Source organism: Spea bombifrons, chromosome 6, assembly GCF_027358695.1.
Source record: "Spea bombifrons isolate aSpeBom1 chromosome 6, aSpeBom1.2.pri, whole genome shotgun sequence".
Lineage (NCBI taxonomy): Eukaryota > Metazoa > Chordata > Amphibia > Anura > Pelobatidae > Spea > Spea bombifrons.
Genome location: NC_071092.1, coordinates 38,612,777 through 38,625,272, shown reverse-complemented (window position 1 = coordinate 38,625,272; position 12,496 = coordinate 38,612,777). Strand labels below are relative to the sequence as shown.

The window sequence follows — 12,496 nt, the reverse complement described above, 5'->3', positions numbered from 1 at the left end:
TCACAGAATTAGCCTTCGCTCCTATCATAAGAGATAAAAGGAGATATTTATGCTGGAACACACATCTAAGGAGTTTGCTTGGAATGACACATAAATATATAATTATTTTCACCCTATCAGCGCCAACTTTAGGACAATACCAGACCTTTACGTTTAATCAGCACATGCTCTCGCTGTGAGTTCACGCTGTGGTCTCCCCACCGTCCCACATCACTGTAAATCTATTTCAGGATTCAGACAGATCCACAAACCGGTCCTATTTGTTCTGCTTACTTCCTTCCTTTTTTTTTCTTTTTTTTTGCAACAAACCTATTCAAATTACATCCACTTTGTTTAATTTTGTATTTCCGAAACCATTGCAACCCGGCTCTGCTGTAATTATGACTGCTTGAAAGGAAGTTATTGGAACATGACCAGATCGGTGGGCAGTGCAGATAAAATTATAATTACATCAACTGTGAAATGCAGGACACATTAATCATTTCATTTGTGTGCTCAAAAATCACTTTACCTGGTCACATGTGATAATACTACATGGGAATAAAGTGCATTGTGCTGTATTTTTCATCATTACCAGAGAAGTGATTTCGGAGCATTCAGAAACATCTTCCATATCACACAATATGGGATTGGTTGTCTTCTAATAAATGATATAGAGAGGTCCTAAGATGCATTGATCGGATGTATCTATCTCAGAAAAACATCACAATATAGACCCCGGGGGGATATATAAGCTCTGGAACCAGCTAGTAGCAATAGCAGAACGTGTTTCATAGAATTTGATGGCAAATAAGACCCATTCAGCCCATCTCGTCTGCCCACTTTCCATGATGTAAAGACTCCGACCTTAATCAGTTTTGGATGGTGTTATGCCCATACTGTATGTTTAAATTCTCACACTGTATAAGACTCTGCCACTTCTGATGGGAGGCAGTTCCATTTATTTGCCACCCTCTCAGTGAAGTAAAGAACTGAATTTAACACTTTTCTAACTAAGTGCATCTGTTACCATTGAAAGCATCCCCCAAATTTTAATGTTCATTTGATAACTTAAGCTAAAAAAAATACTTGTCATGTGACTGTGTCGTTGTTGCTATAGAAACAGGAAAATGTCCTTAATCATTTTTTGTTGAATTTGTGTGATTAAGCCGTGAAAGAAAATGAAGAAAATGGTTTAAAGCTTATTTGCTTAACATACTAGAGAGAGAGCAATGTATACCAGACCGCCTCCTCTGGAAAGGATACTTCTCAAAGTGCTTTGTATGGTAAAAAAAAATAGATTACTTAACTTTAGAAGAAGCTGCAGCTCTAGAGCTGTAGTGGAACACCCGCACCCCACTCTGTGTTTGAGTAGCCACTCAGTGGCAAAAAAAAGTCCCATTGACAAGAATGTCTCACTGAACTTTCCCAGATCCGTGAGGCTGATATTTGGGATCTGTAGCAGAGCTTGCACTCGGTTGTTTTCTGGGGTCCTCCGTTTGAGTTTTTCCAAGAACTGCATTAAATCTATGCTTGCTCCTGATTAAACTCGCAGGCATAGACACACAATAACAGCACAAATATCTTCTACGACACCATTGTTAGCAGTCGGTTCTAGCACCAATGTGTGTTCCAGGCTCTGTCCATGGTGCTGACAGTAGTTGGGACATGGGATGCAAAAACCTTTATCCCAATAAACTGAATGGATGCACCATGGATACGACCCTTTTCTGTAAGTAGTAAGATGTAGCTGCATTGCGCATGATCTACATACCTGCATGTATACAAAACAGGATATTTCACATTATCACATTGTTTGCTTTGTAGATTGGTTTATTCTTGTATTGCTCGATTAGTTTATAAGAGTACATTAAGATAAGTTTTTTTGGGGGGAAAACAAAACATTTTTTACAAATGTTTAAAAAACTTTTATATTCTCATAAATGCATACATAACGCTATATGAAGGGCGTCAGATGATCTGTCAATATGACTTACCATATTCTTTGCAGGTGGCGTAGTGTTGAACCCTGCTTATTACGGCATGCCAGGCCACACCAACACCATGATTCATGAAGTGGGGCATGTGTTGGGTCTTTACCACGTTTTTAAAGGTGTAAGTGAGCGTGAATCCTGCGACGATCCATGCAGTGAAACGGAGCCATCCATGGAGACAGGGGATCTGTGTGCCGACACAGCCCCTACACCGAAAAACAAGCTCTGCCGAGACCCAGACCCAACCAACGACACGTGTGGGACCATGTTTTACACAGGGACACCCTATAACAACTACATGAGTTATTCAGGTACGTCTTCACTCAATCACACTTAGCATCTGTAGCGCAGGGGCATAATGCAGAAATGGAAATTAACAAAGCTTACATAAGTTTAGAAGGACACATTGAAGACACCCAATAAGATCTAGAACCTCTGCTTTGATTATCACTCATTGGGTGTACTTGGAGCTCTCATATTCAGACAAAGACATCTGTGTTTATAAAGGCACTATGGGATTTCCGTAGGTGCATATATTGAATGAATTACACCAAAACCACTCTTCCTATGAGCTTTCTTAACCATAACAAAATCATCAATTAGAAATTCACAGAACAAAAGCTAATTTCCAAATATAAAATGCACAAATCTTCCATTTATTGACCCTGGAGATATTTCAGGAGTGCATTCAAGATCTGGATGTTTCATTTGATTATACAGAGTATCGTCTTTTCAATAGATAACGCTTCTTTCTTAACTTTCAGATGATGACTGCACTAATAGCTTCACCCCAAACCAAGTGGCCCGAATGCATTGTTACCTTGACCTGAAATATCAAGGCTGGACTAGAAGTCAGAAACCGTCACCTATTCCCCTTCCACCTATTGTGGTTAAACAGAGCTTAGATTCCCTTACCATTCACTGGCTTCCCCCGATAAGTGGAGAACTGTTTGAAAGGTAGGACTTACACCATAAGAACTCTCTATGGTAAGAACAGGCTAATGGTTGAGTAGGCTCCTGATATAATGTGCAATACATAAAAAAAAAGTTTTCACCCCAAAGAAACATTTCTTTTAATGTTTGCATTATTTTATGGATTGTGTGTACTACACTGCAAGAAACTGCGAATGACAGAATAACCAAGGTAATGTAATTACGGATTGGCATGGAACATTTACAAACAGTCAGTAAATACAGTGAAAGAAAGGCAACTTGGAAACATAGAATAGAAGCATGGAATCCCACTGCAGATGGGAACCATTTGGCCCATCTCTTCTAACCATTTTTGTCCTGCTGTAGAAACCTTAAACATGATTCCGACCTTGATCTTATACTCATGATAGCCTTATGTTTGTCCCAATCATGTTTATTTTCCTACACTGTTTTAACCTCCACCACCTCTGCTGGAAAGCTGGGACTCCTACCCACCACCCTTTTCTTTCTGTTACACAGGGAACCAGGATCGGTTTGTGCATTTTGTGCGGCTGATGGGTCATTTCAGCAGTATGCGTACCAGGCGTCCTCCTCCCGTGTCTGTGATTATTCTGGGTACTGGACACCTGAAGAAGCAGTAGGTACGTCATCACTTTTTCCTGCAGGACGCTTGTAGCCTGTGTCCAGGCTACCCAGGTATTGTTTATTTCACAGGAGTATTCACTAATACTTCATTGCATGTAATTATAGAGCATTAGCAGATTCTTTAATGCTATTACAGTAGGGGAAAGTGAAAATTAACAATTACATTCAAACTGATATAATTAGCTATAAAGTTGACACATGTTAAACTAGTACGATACGGGTAACAAGAGCGGAAGACAATCTATTAACCCCTTAATGACAAAGCCCGTACATGTACGGGCTCAAAATGCATTGTTTTCAATGGGTTTAGGGACCGCCCATTGTCCTTAAGGGGTTAAGAGTTTGCCGGGGAATGAGACAGAAGATGAGGGACTGCCTCTTTGAACCGGTGGGTTTGTAGTGAGCATTAACATTTAGAATTAGAAAAGTGTGTAAGAAAACAAGGAATTCTAGAGAATAAGTTCAGCCCAGGTAATATCCTGAATGTGTGAGTAGGAAGAAGTGATAACGATTATGGAGAGCAGAAAGGTGTGGGCAGAGGGTGGTTAATAAAGCTTTTGGAGACAAGATCAGGGATATAGGGGGCACAATGGTGTTAGGGGCTCTATAAGTAACCGTTTAAATTGTATCCTGGAGGGTATGTGGAGACAGTTGTGACAGTACTGACATAGTGGGGCAGCAGATGAGGAATTACGAGATAAGAAAATGAGTCTGGTAGAACAGATTGGAGTTTTGAAAGAAGGAAGCTGGTTAATAGGGAGTTGCAATAATCCATACCAGAGATCACACGGGAATAAATTAGTGTTTTGGTAGTGTCTTGTGTAAAGAAAGGGTGAATTTGAAATATATTTTGCAGGTGAAAGAGGCATGATTTGGTGAGCAAATGGATGTTAGGAGTAAATGAGAGAGCAGAGTTGAGTATAATGCCAAGACAGCCAACTTGGGCTGCTGGGTATATTGTGAAATTCTCAACAGTGATGGAGATCAGTAATCGGGGAGAGAGCGGCAGGGTAGTAAATAAAAGCTTGTTTTGGAGATGCTGAGCATCAGATAATGAGATGCCATCAAGGGGGAAATTTCTGAGAGACAGTGAGGCGAGCTAGAAGAGAGTGCAAGAGGCCATGAGAGGAAAGGTTTATTAGTCACTATTAATTAGTGTGTTATCAGCGTAGAGTTGGTAATGGAATCCAAATTAAGAGATTAGCTGTCTGAGATAAGAGGTATAGTTAGAGAAGAGTAGAGACACCCAAGCCGAGCACTGGGGAACAGACAGCGGTAAATCAGCTAGGTATCGTCATTCCAAAAGATACTTTGTGTCTGCCCTTAATAAATAACATATTTAGTTCATTACAAGTTCATATCTTATTGATTATGATGTATGGAAACATTTTTATTCAGCTCATTGTTTTCTTTAGAGAAATACATAATCCTTGGCTTTTGGAACAGTCTTAGCCATTGAGACATAATAAGAAAATCTGGTAAAGATACCTGTATTGGTTGACTAGCATTAGATTGTATGCTTTCACGACTGCTTAGGTCTAAAGAAAAAAAATCATAATTCATTTAGCCAATAAAGGTATCATCTTTACCAACAAGAGATACAGATTTAAGGTCACGACAACCGAGAGGTACAGATGCAGTAAAAATAGTATAGTGCTAGTAATAATACTTTTATGTATTTTTCCATCCAGGACCTCCAGATGTTGATCGGCCCTGTGAACCAAGTCTACAAGCTTGGAGCCCGGAGCTCCACCTGTACCACACCAACATGTCTGTTCCATGTCCCCAGCCCCAGGGATGCATGTTGGAGCTCAAATTCCAAAAACCTGTCTTGCCTCAGACCCTCACTATATGGATAACATACCTCTCTCACAATTTAGCTGGTTCGGTGTCAGACATTGAGGTCTTGCTGGACCACGGAGAAACTATTCACATGGGATCTATGGAAGCTTTCTGTGACATGCCTTTAACCATCCGGTTGGCCACGGAACAGAATGTCTATGGAGTTCGTATTTTTACTTTTGATGAGCTAATGGAAATAGATGCAGCTCTTCTTGTATCTATGCCTCATAGTCCATTTTGTTCATCTTGCAAACCTGTGAGATACAGGGTGCTCAGAGACCCACCTTTCCAAAGAGATCGCCATGGAAAATGGACTCAAACCCACCGTATATTTACAGACAGGTGAGTAAAGACCAATATATCAACATAATCTTTGTGCATTTGAAGCTGTGGAGCAGGTAAGTACTTTAATGTTCATTCATTGTTGGTGTGGCTGTTTGGAGCTGTAGATAGTCCATATAAAGGACCATAGTCCATAGTTGGTTAGTTTCTTCCTGACACATAAAATTATCCTCAGATAGAACATAGTTCAAAAACTATTGAAACATAAAATATATGACAAAGATAAACGCATGATTGTTATTAGGGTTATATGTGAGTAATGTGCTTGTGCGTGAGGGATAGAACACGACACAGTGGGTGGAGATCTGGGATGAGCGTAATAAGTCATTATCTTTGGTATTAATGAACCATACTGAATGTAGGTGGTTTCATTTTTAATATAAACACTATGATTTATTTCACCTTAGCAAATGATTGCTCATTGTGTAAATAATCCAAAGTGCAGGCAAGAGGGAGATGTTTTCTAAGTTGTGCTATATTTCAAAATGTCTTGAAGAATGCGATACTCAAATATATTGTGGAAATCACTTTAATGCTCAGAACGTTACATGTTGTAACGTTACACTAATCAGTGAGAGTGTTTTCCACACACAGGGGTCTCAATAAACCTCTGAACACCATATACCTTTAAGAAATAAAACATGGTATTGTCTTGTAAAATATAGATTGTTCTGTCGTTAATAATTTTGGACAAGGCAAGGAACAACACGTTACAGATTTAATCCCTTTTTTTAAAAGATTATGCACTTCAGGTCCTATGGGGTTGCCACATCTTGCGTCTATAAAAAAAAAAATGCATATTTACTTGGCTAACATTTTAGGACACCATAAAACTTACAGCATTTGGCGTTATTGATTGACACGTAATTAATGTTTAAAGGAAATTAACAGCAAAAAAAAAAAACCCCCTGAGAATTCAGCCCATTCCGTAGTAAACAAAGCAAGTTTGGAAAGTTTACCCTAACCGCTAAAATATCATATTCCCTTAATGACATCTGTTGCCAGTTTCTTAATCCTTTACAGCTCGAAAAAAATCATGCTGTCTACATGCAAATCGTTCACTGTACACTGACTCCCTGACAAATTAATAAAGGTATATATGTATCTATAAATGCATAACCTTACATTTTTTGCAGTTAAACCTTGTAATATAACCTTATAAAATATTAGTAGATAGATAGATAGAGCCAGAGCCCTAGATAATAAAAAAATAATAAAAAATAATAAACAATCAGTATACTACCCTAGCTCGACAAAACCTATACGACCTTATCACCTATATAAATGTCGATTTACCCTTCATAGTAAATTTAGAAGTGGGTTATGGGCAGATCCTTCAATGATGAATCAGAAAATCTTCAGTTGAAAGCAACTGTCGGCTGTCTTTTTCTAAAGAGTTACCTAAGCAGAGTTCAATTACTGCAGCACCCTTTGTGGTCTATACTTCTGTGTATTTATCCAGAGAAAGCAAATAAATTAATTTTATATGATCTTTTACTCAAAAAGCTCGCTGACTCCCACTAATGATATTGTTGTATAAAAAGTATTCCTCAAGAATATCCCTTAATAATAACCTTTCCAGTAACAGTCCAATTATAGATGTTAAGCATACACATCTATAATTTCCACCATGAGATGGTATTCGTTTTTGAACTATTGCCTACATCTGCTTTCTCTCAATCCAGTGGATTTCTCCAGATGAAAGCAAATCCTTTATTGAAAAGTTAAAAAAGTGGCCTGGTTATTATTGAGCTAAGCTCTTTAAGAACCCATGGGTATATCCGGTTTTGTACGGGAACTATTATTTTATCTGTATTCAATCACTTTTAGACTTTTTTTCTGGTGTTAACCAAGGACATATTGAGGGTTCTATTCTTCTGTATATATTAATTGATTTTGACCTCTTATTTTTGACACCTCTTCCCTTACTCGGTTTACTCATTTCTGTGTTTTGTGGTCCAACCTTTTCTTTCCTAGATTTCTATGCCTTTTTATTTGGAGGGTTGTCTTACCAGATTTTGCAGTCCAACTAGTAAATTAATACATTTTCCACACTCTTGCTTTTTTGTCACATTTTTTGCCCTTTCTATAATATTTTTCTTGTTCATTTTTTTCCCATTTGTGTATTTTATGCTAATGCAAATTCAGCTTGTGTCTTGTGTCATTCTTATGTCTTGTGTCCCGCGTTAGCAGGTACTTGCGTTGCTGAGATATCGCTTCATATCAGTGGTTCCCATGGAATTCTGCACAGCCATGGAACGGGTTACAGATAGAGAGACCTGGACCAATTGTGTTGCCTAAGAATAAGCTCAATATATACACCTCCTTCCCTTTTGCTTAGGAAACACATAAGAACACATTCTTTTTATTAGTATAGTATTCTTATATGGGGTGACATCTGACATTATAGAGCACACTCTGTACACCTGGCCACGAAATGACGGTGGTGTAGAACACGTATGTGTATTAGGGTTACAAATGATCCATCCTTTAATCCGTAGATTCTTTTTCTATATTTCAAGTCCAAATTGTTATGTTCAGAGCTGGCCTTAAGTGTTCTGGCGCCCTGTGCGGACTACTCCTCTGGCGCCCCCCCCCCCCTGCCCCTTCTCACTGCTCCTTCTCCCCGCTCCTTCTCCCTGCTCCTTCTCCCTATCCTTACTTACCTCGTTGCCAGAGTCCTGCGGTGGAAGCGGGAGGCATCCGTCTTCCCGATCTGCCGCGGTGCGCGCTTCACAGCTGAGCGCTGGAATAATTCCGGCATTCAGCATGAAACGTCGGCACCGGGACTTAAATTGAAACATCGTTTTTTGTTTTTTTGTTTTAACTTTATTTAACATCCTCCATGTTAAATAAAGTTAAAACAACTTTATTTAATATGGAGGATGTTAAATAAAGTTAAAAAACAAAAAAAAACAAAAAACTATGCTTTAATTTAAGTCCCGGGCAGGCACCCCTGTTGCCATGGCGCCCTGTGCGGCCGCACAGGTCGCACACCCCTAAGGCTGGCCCTGGTTATGTTACACACTACTGTTTACCCATTGTACGGGGCCAGAGAATATGATGGTCCTATGTAAATCAATAAAAATAATAATATCCAACAATATTATACCATCTTCATCATAATTCTGTGCATCTCATTCTCTTTTTATTTATTTTTATTTTATTTTAAAATGATTTCCCTTTGCCAATAAACTCTTTTTTTTTTTCTTCATCTTCAACAATTTGCATTTGAACAGTTATTTTAATTACAGACCACAACGTATTACAAACTACACATATTGCATATCAATTTCCTCGGAGGACACAGTGGAGAACGTTAGAGAGTGCAGTTTAAATGAATAATAAAGAATGTTATATATTTCCGGAACATATCTAAGGGATGCAGTAACGTTTTCATTTTTAACCACATTTGCAGGATTGTATCTTAAATAAATCATGCATAATCCACTCAAATAAATAAATAACTACATAAAACAGCTTGCACTGGGGAAAAAAACAACAACAAATAGAAACCAAAATCTGCAAAGTTTGCTTTACGGTTTGTTCAAATGAAACATTGATTTCGATATACATTTTATAAAGCCAGTGATAAGCGCGTCGATGCAGCAGGTAAAACATTAACTGTTTCAAAGTATGAGAGATGAGCAACGCATTTGGGTCTATTCTCTAAATGATGAGAGACTGCAAATTGGCTGCCAAGTTGACTTGCAAGGGTTCAGAGGCATTGGCTTTGCCACTCGCATCGATGCATAAGTAATTGCATCCACTCCAAGGCAACTTTTTGAAATTGGGAGCTACCATAGTGCTTGGGTTTTGTGAGTGCTTGGCATGTAAGTCGAGTCACATCAGTTGAGCTAACCCTCTAGCACGACGAATGATCTGAGTTTTTGGTAAATCAACTCCGATATGTTTCATGTCCTTTTGATTTAGATACAGGGTTATCTTTAAGACGAGACAAAAAAGGAGGATCTCTCTGGACCCAGGCTAATCTTAGGGACCCACTGCTCGGGATCAGGAACCAGACGGACAGAAAAAGTATAGTGCATTTTATTGTAAAACAAAAACAAGCAAACAAAGCCAAATTGTGATCAAGGAGCGTTTACCATGCCAGGGTCAGGAACCAGAACATGTAGTCATTTGGGCCTCCTCAGCAGCCACCATACTGGAGACGGAGGTCTCTGTAGCCGCCAACAGACCTCCATTAATGCTTCCTTGTGGTTGGTGTATCACCTGGTACTGTGGAGCGCTGGGATATGAGGTCATATCCTGGAGCGGTCTGTGTTGGCAGGTCTAATGTACCCTCTTTCACGGTCTGCATGCCTCTTGCTGCTGGTATGATTGGGCCTGGAGTGGGGCATGGGGCAAGATTACCCTGTGTCTATTAGTTGTAAAGATTGCCCTGCTTCTATAGAGTTAAATAATGGAAGCCATGGGATAGCTTTGGAAAAGTAAACCACATTCAACAGCCATAGCTGAGAATTTCAGTTTTATCATTCCACTTTCAGAATGATAATTGATGGATAGTTGAAGTTGCTCTCAAAGCTTCAAATGCATTACCAAGTTGTTTGATGTTGCTATGGAAACTTCAAATGATTTATGAGGCTGTTTGATATTACTATGGAAAATAGCAAATAACTTGTGATATTTTCAAAGAACTACTCTGTTTGATAAACCTCTTTGTCCGACACCATACGTTTCTCAGATATAGTCAATCTCACTTAGACGCCATGGAATATGAGCTGAATTGAGCAGATTTTTACAAATATCGTACCATTTCTTTTGATTTTACAAAATTCCAAAGAGCGCTTTGACTGAACTCGTTCTATAAAAATGTAATCCAAAAATTAAATAGAACCTAATAAGTTGTGTGTATGTGTGTGTGTATATATGTGTATATATATATATGTGTGTATATATATATATATATGTATATATGTGTATATATATATGTGTGTATATATATATATATATATATATATATATATATATATATATTGCTATTTTGTCCTTATGTGAGTAGCATACTACTATTAATACTTTTGTGATTATGTCACTATAAAGCCTTTCTCTTTCATGTTACAATTCTGTGTTGTCTGAATGGGGAACTCTTGCTAGCTAAAATTTAGGTGTTAAATAGACCCAATCACTCTAAAAGCTAAAACTTTGCGGGGATGTGTCTTTAAAGCAAACTTAGATTTTAAAGCTGAACGTCATGAACAGCATTTTAGGAAAATATCCTACTACATACAAATAACACTACTTTACTTTCAGACGTGTGTGTAAAATAAAGGGCTTTCTGCAAAATGTTTAATGTAAATGGCCTCTTATATCTGCCTGTCTGTCTGCACAGGGAAGTCACGCCGGGGCACAGATACCATTATCAGGTACAGGTGGTGACTGGGACCGAGGCCGGGGAGCCATCACCCCCACTTATCCATGTACATGGAGACCCCTTTTGTGGAGACGGAGAAATCCATGAGTAAGTTGTTTTTTTTTATATGCGTTTATATGAGTCATAAAGGTAATAATACTAGAGGTAATATTATTAGAGGTGCAAATATGGCATGAATATGCAAAACATATGAAAATGTATCAATATCCTGCTTCTTGCATGTGATTCTCCTTGATGATGTCATCAAATAAGAAGCCATCATATACCACCCATTTTTTTTGTTGTGATCTGTACAATTGCTTCCACTTCTATATTTTAACATTCACAAAAAAATATTTTTAATTAGAATATATTCTTATATTCGGTTTTTATTATGTTTTTTTGTTCCTGAAATGATGTCTTGACTTGAGATATATATATCTGTAATTATGATGTCAGTTAAGATACCACGTAATAAAGATACGTCGTGTAAGCAGCAAACAATCATTTTAACAAAAAGTAAATTAAATGTAATTAAAAACTGAAACAGGGCTGCTGATCTTATCTTGTTTGTTTTTTTTTTGGAGCATTTAGAAGCAGAATAAAAATAGTGTGAACGTCCCTACAGAAGCTGTATTAGTTCAGCTAGTCACATCATTATAAACGATAGCCACCTGACCCTTTATTTCAGATTTTCAGTAACTCTAAAGACTGCCCGGTCGACAGGAGCTTCAGTTAAACACCCAGATTTATTACTAGAATTATTTATGAAGACCCAATATATTTTCCAGTCAATTATAATGATGAGATTAACGGTTACAATGTCACCCTTCTGATTGAACTTGCTGTTCCATTGATTGTAGTATGTATAGCAAATACTGTCACAGATCAGTCCTTTAATTTGTTCCTCTGTTGATTTCATAATAGAAAGCTGTGTAAGAAGCCTTTTTGGTTGCCATGACAACAACTTACACCAACTATCCCTGGTTTTGTATCACATGGCAGTTCATATCAGGGCCAAGGAGCCCAGTTGGTTGTAGTGGAGGCCACTTGCAAGGAGACACTCACTTGTGCAAGTGACTGAGGAGGTGTAGAGAAAAGACCTCCTAGACGGTAGACCACTGCGCAGGGGCTGTTCTGGTGCGAAGCACAAAGGGTTAAGGCAAACAAGTAGTTAAGAATCAGGAAGCCAGAGGACAGAGTAGTAAGGATGCAAAGCGAGAGTTGGCAGCAATAATGAAAGCAGATAATGGATAGCTTGGTTGCTGATGCAGGCTAAATAGAATAAGTGAGCAATGATCGGGGATGAGGCAGGTTTATATATCCTGTAAACAGGCAGCAGGGGAAGGTATTTTAGCGATCATTCTCAACAAGTTTTCCAGGCATG

At 38.4% G+C, this 12,496-nt stretch overlaps 1 protein-coding gene across 1 annotated transcript in view; it reads left to right on the top strand.

Moving 5' to 3' along the window:
* Positions 1–12,496, top strand: part of PAPPA2 (pappalysin 2) — a 62,071-nt gene that overhangs the window by 23,787 nt on the left and 25,788 nt on the right. The window contains exons 4-8 of the mRNA XM_053469389.1: positions 1,991–2,284; positions 2,738–2,930; positions 3,426–3,547; positions 5,243–5,735; positions 11,089–11,217. Coding sequence (XP_053325364.1) covers positions 1,991–2,284; positions 2,738–2,930; positions 3,426–3,547; positions 5,243–5,735; positions 11,089–11,217 — 1,231 coding nt within the window. The remainder of the gene's footprint in view (positions 1–1,990; positions 2,285–2,737; positions 2,931–3,425; positions 3,548–5,242; positions 5,736–11,088; positions 11,218–12,496) is intronic.